Source organism: Limanda limanda, chromosome 3 (assembly GCF_963576545.1).
Source record: "Limanda limanda chromosome 3, fLimLim1.1, whole genome shotgun sequence".
Classification (NCBI taxonomy): Eukaryota; Metazoa; Chordata; class Actinopteri; order Pleuronectiformes; family Pleuronectidae; genus Limanda; species Limanda limanda.
Window position 1 is genome coordinate 16,217,465 of NC_083638.1, and position 26,498 is coordinate 16,243,962.

The window sequence follows — 26,498 nt, forward strand, 5'->3', positions numbered from 1 at the left end:
AAATGTTTAGTTTTTACAGAAATGTTCAACTGTGTGATCTGACTGATTTATCCTTTATTCTTTCTCTGTCCACGTGTGGTTCAAATTCTGGAAAAGGAAACAGGTTGTGTGTGTGCGTGTGAGTGTGTGTGTGTGTGTGTGTGTGTGTGTGTGTGTTTGTGTGTGTGTGTGTGTGTGTGTGTGTGTGTGTGTGTGTGTGATGGGGGTCTTCGGGGTTTCTCCACATGAATAAACTCGCTCTCTCTCTTTCTATCTCTCTCGCTCTCTCCTCTGAGTCTCTGTCCAAGGTGCTGAATTCTGCTGCTCCGGGGTCACGTGACTGCGCTTCTTCTGGATCCTGAGTGCGTGCGTGTGTGAGAGAGAGAGAGAGACAGAGAGATAGAGAGACAGAGAGAGAGAGAGAGAGAGACAGAGAGACAGAGAGAGAGAGAGAGAGAGAGAGAGAGAGAGGCAGAGAGAGAGACAGACAGAGAGAGAGAGAGAGAGAGAGAGCGAGAGAGAGTGAGAGAGAGAGACAGAGAGGGGTGGAGAGTGAGTGCGCGTGCACGTGTGTGGGCTACGCACGCGGACACTCCAGTCCTCATCAGGAGCTTCAGATCAGGTCCGGGCTCCTGAGAGAAGCTGCAGCTCGGTGGTCTCTCTGCAGCTCGGTGGTCTCTCTGCAGCTCGGTGGTCTCTGCAGCTCGGTGGTCTCTGGATCTGAACCCAACGCGCAGCAGCGACTCTTCACTCTCATCTTTTTTTCTTCTTCGTGGCGGCCGTGCATGGGGGGCACGCGGGAGCGGGCTGCCGCTGCTGCCCACCCAGTCTGACCGTGCGCCCGAGCCGCTGAGAGGAGAGGAGACCATGTAAGAAGAATCCGCAGGCGTCCCCCCCCCCCTCCACCCCCACCCCCCTTTCCCCCCCCTGCTGCGCTCACACCGCAGCCAAAATGCAGAAAGGGATGCGGCTGAACGACGGACACATCACCTATCTGGCGCTTTTGGCGAAGAAGGACGGGACGAGGCGAGGCTGCCTGAGCAAGAGGAGCTCGGATAACACCAAATGGCATTCCAAGTGGTTCGCCTTGTTGCAGAACATGCTGTTTTATTTCGAGAGCGACTCCAGCTCCCGCCCCGCCGGACTGTACCTGTTGGAGGGATGCGGGTGCGACCGGGCGCCGTCACCCAAACCCTCGCTGTCAGCGAAGGAATGCCTGGAGAAGCAGGTAAGAGAGTGGGGGGGGGGGGGGGGGGGGGGGGGGGGCGCAGAATCACAACATCAACTTCAGTGGGTCTGCAGGCTGAGATTTTACGCACCAACACGGGGACAGATGTTTCCCTCCCGCAGTTTGATTCCAACGTCCATAAAAGGTTTCCCAGAGATACCTGAGCATTATAATGTCACTTGACGCTCAGTGTTACGTAATGGCGTCATCCTCAGAAATTGATTGTCTACATCTGGCGTTAAAACATCTTCTCAGTTGACCTCAAGTACCAAGAAACACACAAAACGCACAGGGAGTGAGCAGGATCAACGGGATTCTTTGCGCAAACTTAGCTACTTCCCCTTTTCCTCCGCTTCGTATCCGCTCATTAACAAATCATTTGTTGCATCACACTCACCCAGTGGTGCACAGTGTGTTTTTAGACGCCGGGGATTGCAGCGCAGATGTGAGGGGCCGTAAACTTCAGCTGCATCCCAAACTTTGCAGCTTGCCATCTTGCGGAGGAGAGCTGCCCCCTTCCCTGTCGTTTTGACGTATTGATTTAATTCCTTGTCTTGATATTAATAGCATCCTACCTTGGCAACTGCGTCTCCCCGGTTTACAGCGGCTCGGGTCCTGTGATAGCCCTCTCATTATTACAGGGTTGTTAACGAATGAATGAAAAGCAAACGATGTCTCAGGCATGCTCTTGTTTCTCAGTATCTATACACCCCCTCCTCCCATTCCACTCGTTTGGTTTCCTCTGGAGTTTAGAGCTGTACATGAACACGTGTGAAGGCTGGATGATTTCCATTTTTTATTCATGCAATATAAAAGTGAGGAAGGATGGTTTCCTCCAGTGAAGCAGACTTTGAAGAGGTTAGAGACGCTGCTGCTGGAAGGAATGAACCTTGTGACATAAAAGCATCAGAGAGGCAGAGAAGTGGTCAAGCTGCTGTGAGCTATGACTGCAGTCACCTTCTGAGATCTGCTCTGCTGCTTCCCCTGCAGCACTCACACAGCAACTCCAGTGATGGGTCGTTTTAGCTGCTCATAGCAACCTTCCTTCAGGTTGACAGTTGTTTCCCCACACAAACTCCATCAATATGCAAAATCTGTGCCACCATCCTTTACCCTTTTTACTTCATGTAGCCGATAAACCTTGTCACCGAGGCTGGAGAAGCTGAACTTCAGGCCCTGCACTGCAGACGTGTCACACTTTTACACAACAGTGCTATAAAACTTTCTTATTTGTCACAGCAAACGAACCCTCCTATTATCCTTGTGTTCAGTTTGAACCCATTCAATCAAGCATCTCTAAATATTCACTTCTCATATTTACTTAATTTTCCAAATTTAATGGGAACAACTAGGTAAACATAAATTGCTCATGATTAAGTATTTTCAATGACCTGTATACTACACACATCAGTAAACAGTTATGGACCCCATGCTGTTTTAGCTGTAAAAAACATGTTTCAAGTATCAGTATTTTACACTTACATATTTTGGTTGTTTAGGATGATACTGAGGTCACTATAAGATGTTACTTTATCATCTTTAAATAAACTTCCCTCTGCTTCGGGGCCCTAATAGACCCAACTATATCTGTATGAGTGCGCAAACCACTGATGGTTCACCCGACATGGGGAGGCATGCACAGCAGCTTTCTAAACCATTTCTCTTGATGCTCTGTTTGCTTTCATGCTAGATCTTTCTAAGCGTTTTAAAATTGTGTTTGGTATCCCTGGGTTCAACCCCATTACTTTACCTGATAATAGAGAGATACAGGTAAAGGTACAAGTAAATACAAAAAAGAAACCAATATGGGAGCCCATTATTCAGGGCTCACATGTGCCCGGACTAGATTTTTTTCTAACCCTAACCCAATGGTGTGTTGTTAGTTGCTTAAAATCAGCCATAACTTAGGCAAAAGTAACAGATACATATATAATAAATATTTTGGAACACACACAAGTCATCCGCTAAACTTTGTCCCTTTGCCTATTTATTTAAAAGCATGTCAGTAGAAGAGACATTCTCTGCTCTGGGGATGAAGCAGGGGCTGAGTGGCATCCATGATGACGGATGTTGATGCAGTCTGCTCCAGTGAATTAAATGAATTTGAAAGCCTTCAATTAGCATAACCCAGTCTTCTGTTCAGCACGTGTCCCTTTATTTAATATGTGTCAGGAATAAATTCTCTCAGTGTTTTGTTGGCTGTGTGGGGGTGTTCGTTTTCTGCCGTGCTAAATGTGCGTATAAGATTTGTGTGTTTGGCTGCACAAACACAAGTTCTGCATGTTGTCAATCATGCCAACATGTACGTGTGTGTGTGTGGGGGTCCACATCTGTACATGTGGTGGGACTTTGGGGTGCCCGTCCTGAGGGTCTAGATTTGTGCCTCAGTGTGTCCCCCTGCAGACGCTTGTGTCCATGTATAAAAGTGAGCAGCTCCATAGAAATAAGGTGAGCTGAGGACAGGAAGAGTAATCAATGCCGCAGGTGTCTGAGGGCATACAGATTTCCTTTTCACTTCCCCCCACTCTGGAAAAACAAAGGATGACAATCCAGTCGATGAGGGAACATCAGAGGTCGTGTGTGGCCACTGTACATTTACACTGCTACATATGCAGATTCCAGCAAGTTCCAGGTGTCTGTTTCTGCGTCTCTCAGTGGTGTGTGTGTGCATGTACTGTATTTATATGTGTGTCGGAGGCGACAGAGGAACGGCCGGATCTTATCTGTGTGTGACAGCGAGAGGGACAATGCTGCGAATAGATGCCAAGCCAACTGCCACCTTGCAGGGCTTTCGGAGCTTTTCATAGCGTTCACTCCTCAAAAAGCCAAAAGATCCCCCCCCCCGTGCGTCCATCTCCCCGTTCCCATTGCATTCTTTGGAGTGGTCTACTTTAAATGTTCTTAGTCCTCATTTAGAAGGCGAGCTACGTTTAAGCCCCCAGTTACTATGGCAACCCCTATTTGCATCTGAAAAAGTGCATCTGAAGGGGCCAACAAAATGTGCTACAACAAGCCGTGGCACTGTGCTTCGCTTAGTGAGCAGAATATGTGCATATGAGAAATGGAGTGTGGGGGGGTAGTGGTTACTGTTGTTTACAAACATTCATACATCGTCTACAATAAAACTCGTCTAACAATCTTTTATGAACTTTATAACGTGTCCAGACAAGAGGCATCAAAGTACAATACCAGTGCCTTTCGGTGTCAACAGATGAATGGATGTGTCAGGAGTAGACCAATCAATCAATATTCCAATATACTTCCAATTATTTTGGAATATGTAGATTCACCTTTTATGTATTTTTGCAGTTATTTCAATGTAGTCAAAATTATACCCTTGTGTTTTCCTTGTACTGGTTCTTCCCTGACCCATATGTCATCCTTTCAACAAGTTTTGTGGAAATCCATCCGTAGTTTTTGCGTAATCCTGCTTAAACACAAACAAACCAACAAGAAAACCTCTTGGCAGAGGTAACTACACTATACGAGGTGTAGTGTTGTGTTCTAACAGAACTTGGTAGTGTCAGCATCAAGCACAGATATGTAGCGCATATAAACCTGCTGAATCATAAATAAAAGTAAGGCATGTTTCTGTGAAGCAGACTTCTAAAACATGGCAACTGTGCTTTATGAGAAGTAATTCTCATAAAATTATATAAATTATGATCCATCAAGCTGTTAATATAAGCCAGTTCATTTTTATACAGAATAGCAGCTTCTTTTCTTTTTCAAGATGCAAAAGACGCAAAAAAGTGGAATGGAAAAAACGATATTTGATTAAAATTAAAAAGAAGTCCAAAGAAGGTCCACTCATATTTTTTTTATGAAAGGTGTTTAGAGATACCACAACTCTGATGTTTAGTCATTGAGCGTCACCTTCATCAGTCATCATTATAAACCTGTTCAACCTCTGATCTGGATGAAATTCTGCTTTTTTTTTATTAATAGATTTTAGACAAGAATTGAATGCATGGGATGCATTGCCTGACTTATCGACAGCTAATGTCTCTGTGGCAAAAAAAAAGAGTAGTGGCGTGGAGCTAAGTATAGCCGCCTAAAAGGCTTGACACACCAGCTTGCAGGAAGCGGGAGATGAGAAGCACATTATTGACAAAGGGCCGTTCTGCTGCTCATCAGGAAATATGGAACATTACTCCCCTTCACAAATGATTTGCTCTTGGCATTTGGGAGGGATAAAAAATCCAATATATTGGATTTGTTGGGGTCTATTTACAATGCATCAGTGTTATATAATTTGAAGCGCTTCGACCACAAATAGTCCGCCTGTGCTGTTACTGCGATGACCACCACTTTGATGATTTGATCTGATAAGCCCACTAGAAAACATTTGCCATAATTGCCATAACTGAACCTTTGAGGCTGTGGGGTCGCGGGAGATAATTGGAGAGTGAGTAAATAGAGGCGAGGTCCCAGGTTCGTCACTCAAATGCAGCCGGATCACCACGCAAAAATAAACTAAACACAACATGGTGTCAGCGGAGAGTCTGTCAGGTTACAGACCGAATGCAGAGAGGATTTATAACGATTCTCTCAAGACCTCTCCCTCAGGATCTCTGCACACACACAGGCATGTGTACACAAATACAACTTCAGTTTCAACAAGATCTATAATTGTTTCATAATGTACTGAATAGATATTAGACTGTTTCTCTCTATCTTGTTGTTTTGCAGTATTATTTCACTGTCACGTTTAATCATGACAACCAGAAGGCTTTGGAGCTGCGCACTGAGGACGTCAAGGACTGTGACGAGTGGGTAGCTGCTATCACACAGGCCAGGTACCTCTCACACATGACCTCTGACCTACACACACACAATCAGCCGAGGATAGTGGTGTTGAGAACTGTGTGTGTGTGTGTGTGTGTGTGTGTACTTTTTTTTACCCACCAATGGAGACATGAGACTGAATCCTAGCAGTGAAGCCAAAACATCTCAACATTATGATTGAAAGCTTAGACATACTCGTAATTGATGAAGTGCGTGTGTCGTGCATGGGCCCTCGATGCCGTGGCTCCTCCCCAATTGCTACGGCGCAGTCTGGCTTCAAATGGTGCAAGATGGCAGCATTTGTCCCAGCTTCATTTCTGGATAGTGCGAGGAAGTGGAGTCACGTCGTCCATCTTTATATACAAGACAGGAGAAGTCTTTCATGAAACCCTCCATTGGATTTTAAGTGGATGCCTGTTGCACTCTTTCATAAGACTATCACTTTAACAAATAAAAACAAACAAATTATTATTCGACTTGATGTATGGAGTCCTGAGATGTGTGATGAGTAAAATGCCCCTTTAAGGCTCAGAGACAAAAACGGGTCATGAAAGACAAGCAGGACAATCATTGTAAATGTCAGCAGAGTGCATTTGTGCGGCGAAAGGTCAATTGATTGGACTCATTGAGGATTACATTGATTAGTGTTCTGTCAAGGCAGCAGCACTTAACTGTAGATGGAGGAAGTTGGCCTGTACGTATGCAATGCACAGCAGGCGGAGGATGACTTATCTGTCGTCATTTTGCTCATCTTCATCGTCGTTCTGTTGCTTTGAATTTCTGTGTTTTCCATCTTACTTCAGCATGTTTCCGGTCTAACGAGACGTTTTCCAATGTCGCTTTAATTTAAACATAAGCTCCTATTGAACAGTCCTCACTTGTCAGGTTACGTCTAGATTCAAATTACTTTGAGGGCTGATTTATACGAGCTTGAAGGAGTCGGCTGCACAGACTTTAAGCCTCACTTAGCATATACATAAAGCGTTGAACTGGGTAATGTACAGAATTATTCCTCATGCAGAAGCAGCCTTTACACATGGTTTGGTAAACTGGTGAGTATCTGAAGGCTGGGTCATGTAAGCGCCTGTGTGTGGACGTTAAGATCTGTGGTTCAAACATATGCTGATCAGAGGTCTGCTTTTAGCCTTTATAACTCTAAGGAGAGCCCATGAAACATGCGTTAATGAGGTCCTTGCAATGTCTCTGTGTGTGTCTGTATAGTTACAGGAACCTGGCTACAGAGCATGAGACCCTCATGCAGAAGTACCTCCATCTACTCCAAATCGTGGAGACGGAGAAAACGGTTGCCAAGCAACTTCGACAACAGATAGAGGATGGGGAAATCGAGATAGAGCGGCTAAAATCAGAGGTAACCCGCTTGTGATTTCATGCCAGTGACACCTGTATATAAGTGGGTGGTCTGTGTTAGTGTGTGGTACATCGTGAGCGAGACAGAGAGAAAAGATAAAGTGAAAGAAATCAGGCAGAGAGGTTTTCACACAAAAAGACAGCACGGGACAAAGGTCACCGATGAGGTTACAACCACAACACTGTGAGTTCATCACAAACATTGAGCCTGAAACACCTACAAATCTGTTCAGTGCTTTGTATCCTACTTATTCAGGCCAAACTGGATCAAATGCATCTCTCTTTAATGTGCTAATGGGTAGCTCCAATTTAATTGAATGTCTTCAATATGCATGAATCATCTGCTATTGTACCTGATTCTGCAGCAGAGCTTGATAATCCTCTGTCTCACTTTCTATGCTAAAACATGAGGTTGTATTGACTTGGGTTGGTTTTGCTTAATTTCTTCATTTATTAGCCTATTTTTATTCTTTTCTTATTCACTGTCCCAACACACTGTGTCATATAACCAGAGTAAATGTAATTGGGTGGATTCTTTTCCATTTGGTTGCAACTGGTACAGTTATTTAAATGGAGGATAAAACAAATTAACATAAGACTGAATTAAACACCTATAATAAAAACACATTGTGGATCTTGAGAATATGAGATGAAGAAGATCATGAATAGGATTTTAATAAAGATGTTTAGGTTAGCTCATAGTACAAGGTGTTAAGTGACTGCATCACACAGGTTTGTGTTGAATTTCAGATTGCTGGGCTGCTCAAGGACAATGAGAAGATCCAGTCGAATCCAGAGGTGCCACCCAGTGACGATGACACGGAGATCAAGAAGATCAAGAAGGTGAGATGTGACTGGGTTTGGTGCTGCGCAGTTCGAAAGAAGAGAGTCGGACCCAATGTGCAAACGTTGTGCAAGTAGGAAAGAGAGAGTAGGGAAGGTTTTGGTGAAGTTTAATCTTTTCCGGGGATAGTTTCTGAGACAGCTTTTTAAATAATACATCATCTCTGGGCACCTGCAGGTTTTATTTTGAAACCTTGTTTATTCAGCTTTACACTTGCATTCATAGCACGGCTTGTCCCACTTAGCCAATGGCTTCCTGTCTTCAGCTTGACACTGAGGCAGCTTTCTGCTCCTTTATAGAGATTTTGGAAAGTTGCATTGATGAAGCCACAGATAATTCTCACACAACACAACACCCGTGACTGAGAGCAAGGTGAAGCAGGTAGAGAACAGCTAGCTGCTGAATATATTGGAAAGTTAGCAGCTATGAGGGCATTAGTTTCCCCTAAGAGTGGGTGAAACCCAAACGGGGATATTGAATATTGAACTTACACATGTCCAGTCAGGAGAAACCCGACTTAAGTCTGTAGGATGTGTGAAAAGTCAGGCTAGCATCATCTTCGTGGCAACGTTCCTCCTGAGGTAATAATGTATCAATATTGTGTTGACAGTTAACTATGTTGCCCTCAAGTGGGAAAAATATATTAATTAGAAGAATTAAAAAAAAAGAATAGTAAATAGTAAAATAATATAAATGGATATTGTGATGCTCCAACCAGGGCTACTGTATCTTCAGCTGGTCTTCATACCAATTACAGACATCAGCTTTACGATCTGGATCTGAATCTGACTAAAGATACTGTGCATTTCACTTTACCTTAGGAAGTTGGATTATGTAACACTGATAATTTTAAGGGTTTCATGTTGTAAGTATCTAACATTGCTTTGTGTAAAGATTGATAGTTGTCTTACATCTGGAATATGAATCTCTTTGGAAGACATTTTCCAGGCCTCATTTGAATTAAAATACAGTTTTTTGTCAAATGATTAACAAATGATGGCTATCTTATGAAAATCGGGTAAATTAAGTCAGACCATCAAGTTTTTCCTATTGTTGTAATATAAATTTAAGTAAGAAAGTAAATCTCTTCATGTTAGTCTACTAAAACCCTTAAAAAACTCAATGTACTACATCAGCAACATAAAGGCTAGTCACAAATGCATGCAGGTATATCCATAACAGCATAACCTTTAAACGCTATACTTTCTCACCACAGGTCCAGAGCTTCCTGCGAGGTTGGATTTGCCGCAGAAAGTGGAAGACCATCATCCAGGACTACATCCGTTCGCCCCACGCCGAGAGCATGAGGAAGAGGAACCAGGTGGTGTTTAGCATGTTGGAGGCTGAGGCAGAATACGTGCAGCAACTCCACATCTTGGTCAACAACTTCCTGCGGCCGCTTCGCATGGCCGCCAGCTCCAAGAAGCCGCCCATTACCCATGATGATGTCAGCAGCATCTTCCTTAACAGGTGGCTAGTGGTGAGACTGGTTGTGATAATGGTGTGACTCGGCAAGGAGGGGGCTGCCACTGAACAATTCTTCATAACGGCCATTTTTGCTTATGTGTTTTATCAGTGAGACCATCATGTTCCTCCACCAAATCTTCTACCAGGGTCTGAAGGCCAGGATAGCCAGCTGGCCGACACTGGTCCTGGGTAAGATCCACAGAGATCAACCCCTCAGTCAACCGACATTAGCCTTGTTTTTGTTAGGATTTGGTTATGGGTCAATATAAACAGAAGATATTGTCTGATAAATGTTTACAGGTTGATGAGATCGATGTTTCTGTGATTTATGCCTCAAACCCTGTATGATAGAGGTTGAGTGATGTCACTCACTACATCTAAAAATGATATTATAGCGCAATCTGTACTGTAAACGGTAATAACTGAATGCTGCTACTGTAAAGCCTGTTTTGGTTTTCAAAATTAAGATCCAACAAGAGCACAAATCAGACTGAATTCACTTCCTGAATGTGTTTGCAGAGATTTGAGCAGCAACATTTTAGATTTTTTTCATCTCTTGTTCATTGGCTTTATGGGTTATCTAACACTAACACAGGGAATATACAATAGGAATGAATACTGTCTCCCTCTTCACAGCCGACTTGTTCGACATCCTGCTGCCCATGCTGAACATCTACCAGGAGTTTGTGAGGAACCACCAGTACAGCCTGCAGATCCTGGCCCACTGCAAACAGAACCGAGACTTCGACAAGCTGCTGAAAACGTACGAGGCTAAACCCGACTGTGAGGAGAGGACGCTGGAGACCTTCCTCACTTACCCCATGTTTCAGGTGAGACTCCAGGGACACACTTGAGTATTATATCAGCTTTGGTTAATGTGCTTAGCCTCAAGGTGAACAGTACAATTCATGTCAGTGTCATGAAGCAATGACACTGACTGTAAAAATAGAAGCAGCAACTGTTGTTGCATTAGATTTAAAGGAATTGACTCTGAAGTCAGACTTTGAATTTTATGACAGTGAAAACCAAATTTATAATATTTTCAATAATGCAAATGTCCAAAAGGCTTCATACCTGTTTGTTTTCTGTAAAGTCAGACTTTGATATCTGCTGCATAACCTTTGGGTTAGACCTTTACATTAATGCATTAAAGTACCCTTATTTTCAAACCTTCCAATAACGCTATCGATCTTAATGAAATGATCAATGCAAGAAAAATATAAATATTATTTTACATAATTCATATATCAAATAAAGGTGGATTGTTGGCTTTCTGTTAAAGGAGAATATTCATTGCATTAGTGTGCCACACATTTTGGTTGATTTTTAAACATTTCTGTTGATTTCAAAAATGTACACTCAATTTAAAATTCTCTCTCTCTCTCTCTCTCTCTCTCACTCTCTCTCTCTCTATCTCTATCTCTCTCTCTCTCTCAGATCCCTCGTTACATCCTGACGTTGCATGAGTTGTTGGCTCACACGCCCCATGAGCATGTGGAGAGAAATAGTTTGGACTACGCTAAGTCAAAGTTGGAAGAACTTTCCAGGTGAGTCAGTCAAACAACTGAAAATGCATTGTATGCTGTGCTGTATGTTACAACTCAAAGACACGCAGTGGGTTTTACTTACATTATTTTTGCATTGGCGTTAACCACGTCGTTAATTTGTGTTTCAGTGCTGACACTGAACATGTGATTGAGAAACTGTCCTGCTTTACAAAACTGATCCAAGCCAATTTTTTATATCATTTGATTAAATGATCTGCAGTTAAAAGTCAATCTTTATCTATCAGTCTGTTAAAGTAGTGCTGTATTTCTGTATGTAGTAAAGGCTTAAGCACAAAGGAATATCTTGTGTTCAGCTTCATAAAGCACATTTTCTGTCCTCCGATGATTAGTGGTGATTAACGACCAAAGTTAATAACAGTTTCTGAGGCCCTATTAGCTGTAGAGCTTTAATTGTGATGTACATGAATCAATGAGCGATTGTTGTCCTGTCAGAATCATGCACGATGAGGTGAGTGAGACGGAGAACATCCGGAAGAACTTGGCGATTGAGCGGATGATTGTGGAGGGTTGTGAAGTGCTGCTGGACACCAGTCAGACCTTCGTTAGGCAAGGTAAGTCTGTTTTATTGTCTGATTAAAAACAATGACAGTGAAACTATGCCATTTATCTTTTTGCTCTCACTTTTTTGTCAAGATTTCAGCCATTAAATAAAAATGAGGGTAAACACTGTAGAAGAAGAACACCCCACTGACATTTGAAGCCACAATACCTGAGTAAAAATCCTAACTGCAAAGCTGTTTACAAATAGCCTATATCAACAATTTACTGAATTGAATATTTTTGTTTAGTTACACATTATAAATGGCTTTCAAAGTTTAAACATTAACTTTAAGCTCAAAGTGAAAGTCACTAGAGTAAAATGTATGTTTTCTCACATGTGTTTGTGTCCCTGACTTCACAGGTTCTCTGATCCAGGTGCCTATGAGTGAGAAAGGGAAGATCACCAGGGGACGACTGGGCTCTCTATCTCTGAAGAAGGAAGGCGAGAGACAGTGTTTCATGTTCTCCAAACATCTCATCATCTGTACCAGAGGCTCTGGAGGAAAACTTCACATCACTAAGGTACAGCTGGACTGTAGCTGAGATCAAAAACTAATTGTGGACTTCCACGAGTTGACCAAATTAACTATTATTTCAGTAGAGGGTGTTATTTTTGTTCCACTAGAAAAATGTAGAGCAAAATTTAGTTACTACACACACTGTTTTACCTTGTAACATTGCAACCTTTCAACCTTGCCACAGAATGGAACGATCTCTCTCATAGACTGCACACTGATGGAGGAGCCAGAGGGCACAGATGATGAATGTAAGTTTCCACACACAGTGCAGTATATTCATGTTTTACTCAATACGGTGTATATATATATGGAGAAACGCAGAAGGTTATATGTGCTGCAGGAAGTTGATGAAACATCAAGTCATACGGTTTTCCTGTAACTATAGCTCCCAAACAGAGAAAACAAACTTCAGTTCAGGATTCATAAAAATGATTTAAGTGGCCGGTTTTATAGTATCTGAAACAATCCTGGAATCTCACAATAATAAACATGGGTATTTATTACCCTTACTTGGCTACACCCTCAAATATTTATAAATAAATCACTAAGATAAGTTAAAATCAAATAAGATATGATGCACCTTCACTTCAGACAGAAATGTTATTTGAAGAGAGACATACTGAAGTAAAGTGCGGCGGCAAAGGATGATATCACAAGGATGTATAGGCTATTGTATTTGTGCACTATATATGAGTGGATATTCAAATAGACAAATACATATATGCATATAGAGTGTTATAATTATATAGTGAGGTGTAATATCCAACATGAATATGGAATATAGACAAAAAACAAATAATCACAAAATATATATATTTTAGTGTTACAGTCACATTTTGTTAACATATTTGTTTTGTTTTCTATTCCTCTTTTTCCAATGGTCTCATGGTGAGTGATGTCAGTGTATTTTATTCAAATAAAGGTCGTTGAATTTGTGCTTTGCAGCTAAAGTGGAGAGGAGCGGCCAGGACATAGAGCATCTGGACTTTAAAGTGATGGTGGAGCCCAAAGACGTCCAGCCTTTCACCGTCATCCTGGTGGCTTCATCCCGACAGGAGAAGACGGCGTGGACCAGTGACATCAGCCAGGTTGGTCTCCTCACCGGTAAAAAGTATATAAGTCTGAATACAGTATATCGTAAATAAACACAGAGCTGGAGTCATGGAATAAACTCCTGTTAGATGAGGAAAAGTTTGAGAGCTAACGCTCCCTACATCTCATATCGACTAAACTATGTTAATCTGTTGTCAGTCAGAGTATAGAAGTAAGTTTGCTTTTAACGATGTTGTGGGTTTATATAGGTCCACATGTGATCTGATGTGGGAATAGAAACTTGCAGGATTTGTGAACTCACTCACCCTCTTTGTTATACTGTCTCTGTCTGCTTGCATTATTACAGTGCATTGACAACATCCGCTGCAACGGTCTGATGATGAACGCCTTCGAGGAAAACAGTAAAGTCTCCGTGCCACAGATGATTAAGTGTGTGTCGGACGCCGCGCAGCCAAGCACATACATTATACATGCACAAACAGAGACTGGCATCAGAATCACATGCAGTAGATACATAGTAACATGAAAAATGTATGATTATATGTGCCAAAGCTCAAGCTTATATACTTGTCAGGACCTTTAATGACATAACCTGTTCTCTGGGCCATAACCTGACTAATCACAACAACATGTTTACCTTCTAAATGTACCCAGACCTCAAACCGCAATGTAAACACATGAGTACATGACAAACATGTCTCACTTTTCAAACATCTTCTAACTTGAAAATCAGTCCTCACATTCATAGAGGTACAAAAAATAATCTAATAACATGGTCACATTCCTTTTGAATGTGTGCAAAGGCACCACTAGAACTTTAGAGCCCTCAAGTTCAGCAAAACATTTTCTTGGATTGCTAAGACAAGCGTGGCTTTTCATGGTTTTCAATTTTCCTGAACTTTGACTTTCCTGAAATTTGTATTCAGGTATATCGGACTGAGCCCTAATAGTTCCTTAAGTCATTTATGGCCCCAGAGGCCAGTACCAAGGACTTTATTGTTGTGGTTCCTGGATAATTGCACTGTTTGCACATAATAGAAAAGAAGCTATTTCCATTTGGGTAGAAAACAAATCCATATCTATATATACTACACATAACATATAACATAACTACAGTTTAGTAGCATATTAACATATTATCAGTATTAACATACTAACCTTTCTTTGCTCTTTCGACACAGGTCTGACACCAGCTTGTACTGTGACGACGTGGACATTCGCTTCAGTAAGATGATGAACTCCTGTAAGGTGCTGCAGATCCGCTACGCCAGCGTGGAGCGCTTGTTGGAGAGGTTGACGGACCTGCGCTTCCTCTCCATCGACTTCCTGAACACCTTCCTCCACTCCTACCGCGTCTTCACCAGCGCCGACGTGGTGCTGGACAAGCTCATCACCATTTACAAGAAGCCCATCAGTGCCATCCCTGCACGGTGAGAGTGTGTGTGCTGAATCTCTATAAACACATTCTGCAGGTGTATACGCAGAATCTGGTGGGGGGTGGTAACCTTTCCGGTTTCCGTTTCCAGTTGGACCAATCATGTTATTTTACCAGGCTTTGGTTGCCTGCTGGTAAACAGTCTGTTTGGAAATCGATGCATTAGATATTTCCTTTTAATTCATCTGCAGATGAGCCAAAGTCTCGCCTGGACCTGAAACATCTAAAAAACTCTGATTGTTTTTGTTTTGAGTGGAGAAACGTTCCACTTGTGTTGTTTGACTCTAAACAGTGTACGGCCAATGAAGTCTTGGCCTGGATATCCACTGTCAACACCGGAAGCACCAATATATTGGTTGTTGACTCCAGAGGTTTATAACCAATGGGCTCTGAGATGGGGCATGAATCCTTCATGATTAAGTACTAATAAGAATAGCGTGTGTGTGTGTGTGTGTGTGTGTGTGTGTGTGTGTGTGTGTGTGTATGTGTGTGTGTTTGTGTGTGTGTGTGTGTGTGCGTGTGCTTTAACAACATGGGACAACTAAGTTCCAAGAACTAGTAAAATGCGATCAAGTCAAATAAGTAATGTCTTCAATATATACCAATATCAACCAGGCACAGAAAACATGTGTCAACCAGCAGAAACTGAAGATCTCATTCTGACACAGAGTTATTTTTCACCCTTTTTGGTGAAGTATTTCTATATTTGTATCCCTGAGCACTCCATCAGCATGTGAGTAGACACTGTAATGCGTCTCTGAGGTCGATCCCTGCAGCCCGCCGCCACCGAGTGAGGAACAAAGTTTTGATTTCCACTTGTTTTCTCCTGGAGATGCAGCGACACTGCCGTGGTAATGGTGCAGTGAGAAGGTGGGACTTCCCTGCTGTTTGATTTTGTCTTTGCACTCACGTGGACCGGTCAATGCGCAGCCTGTCATGCAATGAGATCTGGTCCAGGTGAGCAGGGACCGGAGAGGAGGCAGCGAGGGGTCAGGCCGTCACATCTTCAATCCGCCATCACAGTTAATTGGGTCCCGCGTCCGCCCACCTTACCCCAACCCCTCCTCCTCTCTCTCGTTACTCTCTTTACCCTTTACCGTTCTCTCGCTTTTTCTTTTTCTTTCCACAAGTCTGACCATCCCTCTCTCCGCTGCGCTGTCACCATGGCAACCCCTCACTCTGCTGCAGGACCCCACCCTCTCTACTTGTCTCTTCGTCTTCTCTCTCTCTCTCTCTCTCTCTCTCTCTCTCTCTCCCTCTCTCTCTCCCTCTCTCCCTCCCGCTCCTTTTCTCCCATCATCTGCAGTGGCTCTACAGTATTAAATATTGATGGTGGTGTTTTGCACCCAGAACCCTCCTCTCCTCTCCTCTTGTGTCCTATCTTCCTTACCTGCTTACATCCCTCTCCTCCCCTCCAACCTATACCTCCTCCTTCCCTCAGCCCTCATCTTTCCTCCTCTCATCTCTCTTTTACTGTTTTGCAAATACAGGCGAGGAGACACAACATGGCTGCGGCTAACAACAAGGAGGCTTACCATTCGCCCACTCCCATACAGCCTTAGCTGTGGTGGAATCCATATCCACTATGTTGCTCCTCTCTCGCCCCCTCCCTCTCTGTCTGTTTTCTCCACTACCTCCTTTTTTTTGCATTGCACCTCTGTCTCTTTCTCGCACTTCCCCTCTCTCCATCTCTATCTGGCTCCCCTTTTCGCTCGGTCTCTCTCTCCCCCTGTCTCTGTGGGCCTCCCCTGGGCTGGTTGCTGTTGGCAGCACCCGTGCCTCCCACACTGTCACTTGACATGCTATTTATAGGCCTTCAGAGGGGGTGGCTCTCAGTGCAAGGAGGATGCTGTCTTAAACAATGTAGCTTAAATAAAAGAGGCAAGATCTCCCGAAGAGCCCTGTGGTGTTCCCTCTCTGCTTCAGTGTACAAACACTGAGCGCCACGATGCCCCATATCTCCCTCTACCACTGTCTCCCATCGAGGCTGCTAAAATCATTTTAAACTGTTGTTTTGTCAGTCGTGAACAAGAGTTGCCGATGTTCATCTTTCTGTCTTTTTCACACACCCCCTTCCATTTTATCATCTCTCTCATTCCCTCCTTCTCTGCAGCTCTTTGGAGCTTTTCTTCGCCAGCAGCCAGAGCAACAAACTCCTCTACGGCGAGCCACCCACGTCGCCGCGTGCCAGCCGCAAGTTCTCCTCCCCTCCTCCTCTTTCCATCACCAAGACGTCCTCGCCCAACCGCCGTCGCAAGCTTTCGCTCAACATCCCCATCATTACAGGGGGCAAAGCCCTGGACCTGGCCGCGCTCAGCTGCTCCCCCAATGGCCTTGCAAGCTTGCACACTACCATGTCCCCCTTCAGCAAGACCACCCTGGACATCAACAAGCTGCACGTGTCCAGCACCATGGCCAGCAAGATCCCTGACGAGGGAGAGGCCAAAGCCGAAGGCAAGGCTGAGGAGAGTGCCCTTAACAAGCAAGGTCAGAACCACTGTCCGAGGGATTGTACTCAGTTTTAATGAGGAGCTTGTTCACTGTGGTTTCAGTTTTACAAGTCCCCTGTCCACGGCTCACATCTATCATATATGTATCCTCTGTATTCCATTAAAGTAGAGCTTACATAATTCATATTTTGTTTAAATAAAGGGTATCACTTGGGATTTAACACCCAAGAACCAGCCAAAGGATTCTCAGGATGTCAATGTAGAATCATAATATTAGATCAGATTACAAAAGATAATTTTGTGTTTATTTGGGGATAAAAACAATTTTTTGATAATAATAATAGTACATGTTTTAAATAAAATATTTTTATGAAATTATACAATTTCATTTAAAATGTTTCCTGTTTTTAGACTTAATGGGCTTTATAGTTTCCACAATTTTTGTCTAGACCTTCTGTTCTCTACCATCTCAGTGGTTACGTCTGCACATTTCTTTGTCACACATTTTCTCTACTGTCTCTCGTCTTGATCTGAAACACTTTGTACTTTTTCTGTGCAGATCTTTCAGTGAAAGAGGAATGTGATGAGGACCCAGGTCCGAGTGAGGAGGTAGAAGCAGAAATGTCTCCACCCAAGTCCCCATCAACACCTAAGAATGTCAAGTCCAAAAACTCTGGTACAGTATGTCTCTGTTTCTCCATTATTATTATTATTATTATTATTATTATTATTATTATTATGATTATTATGATTATTATTATTATTATTATTATTATTATATGATTATTAATATCATCATCTATCTCCAAGACTTGTTTAGAATGTCTTGTAATCTACTTTTAAATTCTGGCTGTCAACAATGAATGACAAGCACATTGAGCACAATGTTAAAGATGGGAAACTACAGTAGCTTAGTGCTTAAAGTACTCACCAGAGTAACATCCTGTCAAAGAACTGATCAATGATAATAGATATTTTCAATAACAAAAACCTTTATAACAGCTATTCCTTGGTTAGAGATATACTTGATTTTACCTTTCTATTTTCTGGAGTGCCGTTTTGGGAGGATATTTCCTGACTAAATTTGCTAGCTGTACGGGATTTTGTGAAGTTTACTTTCTTACCAAGAGTTATTTTTTTTTATGAGAAGATCAATATTCCTCTCATGCCTGTGAAGGAAATAGACTGGCATCGCCAGCAGTCTCTTAGCTTAGCTTAGCATAAAAACTGGAAACAGGGGCAACGAAGTAGCTTTGCTCTGTCAGATGGAAACAATATCTGCCGGCACCTATAGTATGTTATAAAAGATATATATTATATCTTTCATCAGTACAAAGACTGATGTGTAAATACAAGAATGGTCACGCTGTTCAGTTACATTAGGTTGCCACGTAACCATGGAAATCCCAGGATGTGAAATCTTCTCAATATACTCTTAGCATGAAAGTGATTGAGTATATTTTTCCAAATGTCAAACTATTCCTCTAACACACCTGAAACATTCAACTGCACATTTCTTGGAGTCACACAACAAAAACCTTCAAATACTGAGAAATATTCTGTTAAGTTCAATTATTTGCAGGAAAAACAGTGGAAACATGTAGATTCTCGATTATATCAACATCAAAAGGAAAGATAATAGGTTTTCCAAACATGTCTCAAATCTAAAAAGATGAAAACCCCCCACTGAGCAGGTGGGACAAGTTACAGCGGTTGAGTTATACAGAGTTAAATAAACATCGCCACAGACGACTTGTAGCTAACTTCTCAGAAAGCGAGGAGTGTAATTATAGCCAAATAAGGTCTTTATAAAAACCACCCACAGCCTCCTGGCCCTTCCCATACTGCAGAGAGAGGGAGCATCAAGCCTGTAGGTCGTCAGGCACAATTCATCCCCAGTGTGTTCTCTTCCCACGGTGCTGGATACAAGGGAAGCCAGCGCCTTGTGTGAGTAGGTGGAAGGAAACCTTGTACCTTAGCAACGATGTGCGTGTTCTTCTATACCGCCCCCGGCTGAACGGAGGAAGGCAGGGAGAGAAGGAGGGAGAGAGGGAGGGAGGCAGAGAGGCAGACACGGTGGAGTGTACCCATCACCACCACGAGCTGCACTCTGCTCGGCCCGCTTTAGCTCTTTGTTCCCCTCTAGTGGTCAACAAAGGAAACAAAGTCACCTTTAAAGGGATAGTTCACTGAAAAATGAAAATTCACTCATTATCTACTCACCACTATGCCGATAGAGGGGTGGGTGAAGTGTTTGAGTCCAAAAAGCACTTCTGGAGTCTCAGGCGTAAACAGCGTTGCAGCAGAATACAATACAATTGAAGTCAATGGTGTCCTCTTCTTCAGACGTAATGAAACAGCTGAAAAGACATAACAAGCCTCCGGCCCTTAGGCTAAAAACATGGTGTAAAGGACCTTGTTTCAAGTTGAAAATGAATGTCGGGGCTTCCTGTAACTTGGATGACACCACACAAGCAGTATGGGGGCAGTTTATGTTTTTTCTGTTCTGATTTATTACATTTGAAGGAGAGGACACAATTTACTTTAATTGTATTGGATACTGCTTCAACAAAGTTTACCACTGAAATGCCAGAAGTGTTTTGTGGACTCAAACACTTCACCCACCCCGCCATCGCCATAGCAGTGAGTAGATAATGACGGAATTTTCATTTTTCGGTGAAGTATCCCTTTAATAATCTAACAGGCGATTTCCCTCACAGCCTGATCCTGTCAAAGACTCCGAAATTACACTGCAAGGATTATAGTAATGTCATATGACAAAAAACTTTTTTTAATTAAATGGAAACAGTGAAGAGTAATAAAGGGATTTGATTGTTTCCCTCCTTGCAGAGTTTTCCCTGTTTTCCTTCAACAATGGCATGGTGGTGTCATCTTGCCGGGAGCTGGACAATAACCGCAGTGCCCTTTCTGCCGCCTCAGCCTTTGCCATCGCCACAGCTGGTGCCAACGAAGGCACGCCAACCAAGGAGAAGTACCGTCGTATGTCGCTCGCCAGCACAGGTCAGTCACACGAGGGGATGGTGCCTCTGTTGGCTTATTGAGGATGTTTTTACTATTGTGCTGTCATTAAGATATGTTATAATTAAAAGAATTGAAGTGTAATCAGTATCAAAAAACAGATTGATTTCATAACATGTCTTTTGAATAATTCTTTTACTTTTGAGAAAAAACGTTTAGATTGTCAGATCTGTTGTTCGGGTGAATGTACATGTCCTTGATGAATATTTACTGGGAAAACTGATGGTTCATCTTTTTCTCTATGTAAACAACATAGAAACCGATTAAAAGTAGTGATGCTCTTAGTTTGTCACATTCAGTCTGGACATGATGTTGTTAAACATGGTCCCAGGTTATCCTACGGACCAGAGGAACGGGGACAAAGAGTTTGTTATCAGAAGAGCTGCCACAAACCGAGTCCTGAATGTGCTGCGTCACTGGGTCTCCAAACACTCGCAGGTACACCTCGCTTTCCTCCTTTTCTCCTCTTCTTTGTTTCTGTCACTCCATGCCTTTTCAGAAGAACACTTGTGTGATGACACTCTTGTTGTTGTTTTCTTGTTGGTCCTCAGGACTTTGAGCTGAACACAGAGCTGAAGATGCGGGTGATTAGTTTCCTGGAGGAGGTGATGCATGACCCAGAGCTGCTGACACAGGAAAGAAAGGCAGCTGCCAACATCATCAGGTCGGTTTCCTGTTATCGTTGCTTGGTGGCACACACAGTTATTAATGACGCATCTGTTTGTAATCAGGTAGAAAAACATTCTGCAAGATTTCTTCTCATGCTTTAGATATGATTCAGATATGGGCATTTTGTCAGGGTGGCATGGGGCACACACGCCAAAAAACTGAATTATTACGTTCACACGATAGAGTTTCCACACTCAGTGGCACATCAATGATATGATGTCAATTGTGAGGCTCATTTAATCTTGTTAGTAAGTGAGCCATTTTTTTGTGAGCTCAGCATGTATCCACCTGCTGAGATCTCACAGGCAGAAGTAGGAGATGGGGAGGGGGCAGATTCACCTCAGGTCTGCACTGAAAGCCCGAGGTCGGTGGAGCAGGGAAATCTGCCACAACCACGGAAGGCAAGAAAGATCCAGATTTGTATGGGGTTTACTCATGTGAACATGTATCAGTGAAATGATTCGTTTTTTTGTCATTAGAAGAACAAAGCTAGAACTTCCACCGCTGACGCCAACAATGAAACCCTGGACTGTTCACTATCACAGGGCCACCAACATATGAGACAAACAACCGTTCACACTCACATTCACATCTATGATCGATTGAGAGTCTCCAATGAACCCAACCGTCGTCTACATGTCTTTAGACTGTCGGAGGAAGCCGGAGTACCCAGAGAAAACCAACACAGACACAGAGAGAACATACAAACTCCACTCAGAAATTTGATTTGAACTGGAAACCCTCTTGTTGTGAGGCGACAGTGCTACCCACCACACAACCCTGCCACCATGTAAACCATAACACGACAATCTTCCTCTGCGGAAGATAGAACAAGCACGTACATTTGTGTAGCACAAAAAAATACAGTTTTGTGTGTAAACTAATCAACCTGCCCACTTGATTAAAGTATGAAGCTGAAACCTGAAGTGCCCATAACCCAAACTGAACAATGAATACAAAAGATGAATGGGTCAACGGGTTCTACTTTTCATCAGGTTAAATCAATTTACGTTGCGAAAGGACAAAGCAATTTTGGACAAAACTGACAAATAATGGCACGTTTGTCTGTTTGTATGCAGGACTCTTACTCAGGAGGACCCTGGAGACAACCAGGTCACCCTGGAGGAAATCACACAGATGGTAAGGGAAACATAACAAAAGTCTTCAGTATTAAAAAAAACCTTTTACTTCTTAAAATTGCAGAGTTTTCTGTAGAAATGATTTATACTTTACACGCAATTTACTGTGTTTGTGTGTGTGTGTGTTTGTGTGTGTGTGTGTGTGTGTGTGTGTGTGTGTGTGTGTGTGTCAGGCCATGGAGGACTGTAAGACTGAACCGTTTGAGAGCCACTCTGCCCTGGAGATAGCGGAGCAGCTCACACTGCTGGACCACCTGGTATTCAAGGTCATCCCATACGAGTGAGTAGACGCACACACTCGAACAAAGCCACTCGCTCCATCAAATAAAAACTAGTCATAGGGGCTGAGTGGGCGGGTGAAGGGAAGTGCACATATTATGTGTTTTTCATTGTTGATCATTTGAAAACATTTTTTTTTCAACAGGGAGTTCTTCGGTCAAGGCTGGATGAAGAACGACAAGAACGAGAGGACTCCGTACATCATGAAAACAACCAAGCATTTCAATGATGTACGTTTCTTAGACAGACAGATAGATAGATAGATAGATAGATAGATAGATAGATAGATAGGTAGATAGATAGATAGATAGGTAGAAAGATAGATAGATAGATAGATAGATAGATAGATAGATAGATAGATAGATAGATAGATAGATAGATAGATAGATAGATAGATAGATAGATAGATAGATAGATAGATAGATAGATAGATAGATAGATAGATAGATAGATAGATAGATAGATAGATAGATAGATAGATAGATAGATAGATAGATAGATAGATAGATAGATAGATAGATAGATAGATAGATAGATAGATAGATAGATAGATAGATAGATAGATAGATAGATCTATCTGATAGATAGACAGATAGACAGACACAGACACACACACACACACACACACACACACACACACACACACACACATACATTCATACATACATACACATTATTATCAAGATGTCTGTTATGTTTTGTCAGATCAGTAACAGGATCGCCACAGAGATCCTGCAGTGGGACGATGTCATCATGCGTGTTGGGGTGTTGGAGAAGTGGGTGGCGGTGGCTGACATCTGCCGCTGCCTCCACAACTACAACGCAGTGCTGGAGATCACGTCCTCTTTGAACCGCAGCTCTGTCTTTCGCCTCAAGAAGACCTGGGTCAAAGTCTCCAAGCAGGTACCAGACTCTAATCTAAAGGAAGCCTTTCTTTCAGCTGTGCAGTTAACCAATATTTCACAGTCACGATAATCTTCAGGTTTTAGCTTGGTTTTTTTCTGGACATCTGACCCGAGAAATAGTGACCTACACCAAGGAGGTTATGTTTTCATCAGTGGTTGTTTGTTAGTAAACAGGAACTCGACGGATTACCTCAAAACTTGAAGGAAGAGCTCAGGAATCCAATCAGGGGATAGATCCTGACATTTTTTAACATTTTTATCGATTTCTCCGAAAATTATTCATGGTGCACATTTAAAAACAACTCATATTAAAAATACTATATATCTAGTTAATTCAAATGTGGTTTTATAAGGGGACTGTTGGGCCTTGGTGGAGTTATTAACTCTACTGACAAGATGTGACTTTGCATAAAACCACAACTAGTTGTTTTTACACTTTTGTTTTTGTGCTAATTCAACAAATGAGATAAGAAAAATGAATCAGTAACCATTTAACCTCGTACTCCTCAACTAAACATTTGAATTAAATCTATCTGGATTGTAACCTTTTTGCCTTGGTACATTTTCCAGACAAAGACCGTGATCGACAAGTTACAGAAGCTGGTGTCGTCAGAGGGCCGGTTCAAAAACCTGAGAGAAGCTCTGAAGAAGTAGGTGTCCACAGCTCCTCTCTCTCCTGTAGAGGCTTCACACATTCTACAAGAGAGATTTTGACTTGCTCCTTGTGTGTTTGTTTATTGCTCCTTGTGTGTCCACCTGTATAACCGCTGTGTCCCTCTGACCCGCCTGCTGTCCTCAGCTGTGACCCCCCTTGTGTCCCCTATCTGGGAATGTACCTGACCGACCTGGCCTTCATCGAGGAGGGAACGCCCAACTACACCGAGGACAGCCTGGTCAACTTCTCTAAGATGAGGATGGTAAAAACACCCATGGGATGATCTACATTCATCACTTTAAATGATTAAATCCTTATTTGAATTTAGTTTTTCTTATGCGCATCTTCTGTGTTCATTTGATCATTGTTTTTAATGATTGTTAAAACTGGTTGACAACAAAGTCTGTAAGGTTGAATCGTATATCATTTTTCTTTCACTTATCTTCAGATATCTCACATCATCAGAGAGATACGTCAGTTTCAGCAAACAGCTTACAAGATTGATTATCAACCAAAGGTGAGATTATTATTGCTTTTCTAACTGTGTTGTGTACATTTTCAGGATCTTTGATTACCTGTCTGGTTAGTTAAATTTATCATTTCAGTTTTTTTTATGGATATATGTCTGTATTGATTGGTACTCGAGTTTAATACATCAAAAAAAGAATTACCATGTGAACTCTTTATTTCCATTTAATCTAAATAAAGAGGCCACTGAGAAGTTTTGAGACGTTGCCTCCTATGGCTTTATAGGTAAAATGTATACCTGTGATTACTAGTTAGTGATAATAAACAATACAGTAAAGTTTTCCGTCCAAACAACAAAACAAAATATTGATAGAGGTTTGGCAGATCCGATTGCCTCATTTTAGTTTTTTACCCTTTCATGTTTGAGAACCAAATAAAAAAATACACACCTCTTTTTTGAGATCCTGTCTCCGTCTGAATTACAACGCAGCCAACTCAGGACTCAGATGCATTAAGAAAATGCATATAACCCAAATGTATATTGGTACATGCTCTCGTTCGATAATACTATTTTATATGTTAAATAGAAAAACAGAAATGATATAAAAAACATTGTGGTTGTGCTCTTTGTTGCTGCAGGTGGCAAAGTACTTGCTGGACTGTAGTGCAGCGCTGGACGAGGAGAGCCTCTACGAAGCGTCTCTGAGAATCGAGCCCAAAACCTCATCATGAGGAGGATCTCCCTCAGCCCTCACATGGACAGTTCACAAACTATATATCATAATGTACATACACTATTATTTGTATTAGACACAGTAGGCCGTTCTCTTCTAGTATGTGTTCCCCAATGGACCCGTTATGTATAATTGTTATTAGAGACTTGAGTAGAAGCCCAGAGAGGTTTTATTTATATAGTCACAGAGTATTTATATGTTATTTATCGTCTTAAACTACACTTTACAATGAAGCTATTTTCAGCCACAGAATAAAACATCCGGGAGAGTACGTAGACATGATACTTACCCACATCATACTGGAAATATGCAGCATAACAAAGACACTCGTTCATGAGAGGTGGCGGTAACATTCGATACATGACCATCAACTTTCCTGCTCAAGAGAGAACTGCAGAGATTTGATAGATGTTAACGTGTTGGAGTCAAAGCCTGCTGATTCTGACGGGGACAGGTTTTTTCAGTTTGTAGAGACGGGTTTTAAACGCTTAGCTTACTGTCAACTTATTCCCCTGGTGGGCATCATGATGTATATATCCAGTATAAGCACCGGGCAGTGTATGTAGCAGATGTAACCAATATTGAGCCACTTCAGGAAGTTAAATTCCCAGCTTTTACATTCAAAACAGCGAGAGTATAGTTTTTGTGGTTAATCCTCTTTGGCCAGTGCATTATGGTTTTTGCCTTAATCATGAAATGGATTATATACCACAGAACTATGTCAACTATTTTATTCTACAATTTGCCAAATGAAGCAGAGACACCTGCCCTGTACAATATTAACGTGCAGGCAGTCTGATGCATTTCCTGATGTGCAATATGTTTAAAGACATATTCCTCAAAATGTGTTATTCTTATGATCGTTCAACTCTGTAATAACTTTTTCCTGTGTATGACACCTTGAAACAAACGTTGAAAACAACTTATAAGTGTAACACATTCTGTATCCTGTCTATAATGTGTTAGCAGGAGCTATACAGTAGTAATATTGTGCTTACTCTTGGACTATTTATATGTATTTTTTACTGGCTTTGTATAGAAAAACACCTAAAGCTTAAGTGGCAGGCATGTACCACTTTCACGTGTTGGAATCAAACCTATATCTAGAACAGTACGTGTTCTGTATTTACACCCCACCCTTGCACATGCATCTTTACCCTCTAACAGGCACATCAGATGTTTGCAGTGAGCAATACCCAGTGGTATGAGAATTATATTTCAGTCTGTTTCAACAGCTTGAGTAATATTTCCAGTTTTGTATAAAAGTGTATTCTTTCCTGATTACCTCTTGTTAATAAATCTATTCTTTCTCAGGGGGAGAAGGCTCTGAAGGCTGCCGTGTGTTTGTCTCATGCTGTATTAGCCCAGGAGC

General features: G+C 42.1%; 1 protein-coding gene across 1 annotated transcript; it reads left to right on the top strand.

Moving 5' to 3' along the window:
• The first annotated feature begins 931 nt into the window (after positions 1-931).
• LOC132998596 (ras-specific guanine nucleotide-releasing factor 1-like) lies at positions 932-26,431 on the top strand. The gene is made up of 27 exons (XM_061068319.1): positions 932-1,207; positions 5,900-6,006; positions 7,217-7,364; positions 8,114-8,206; positions 9,424-9,677; positions 9,784-9,863; positions 10,311-10,504; positions 11,112-11,221; positions 11,675-11,793; positions 12,144-12,304; positions 12,485-12,548; positions 13,246-13,388; positions 13,700-13,782; positions 14,535-14,783; positions 16,902-17,275; positions 17,798-17,914; positions 20,089-20,259; positions 20,609-20,715; positions 20,829-20,941; positions 22,026-22,086; positions 22,259-22,365; positions 22,510-22,594; positions 23,070-23,267; positions 23,840-23,919; positions 24,069-24,186; positions 24,373-24,441; positions 25,032-26,431. The coding sequence occupies exons 1-27, from the start codon at positions 932-934 to the stop codon at positions 25,122-25,124; spliced, it is 3,774 nt and encodes a 1,257-aa protein (XP_060924302.1). The 3' UTR covers positions 25,125-26,431.
• Positions 26,432-26,498: the final 67 nt, after the last annotated feature.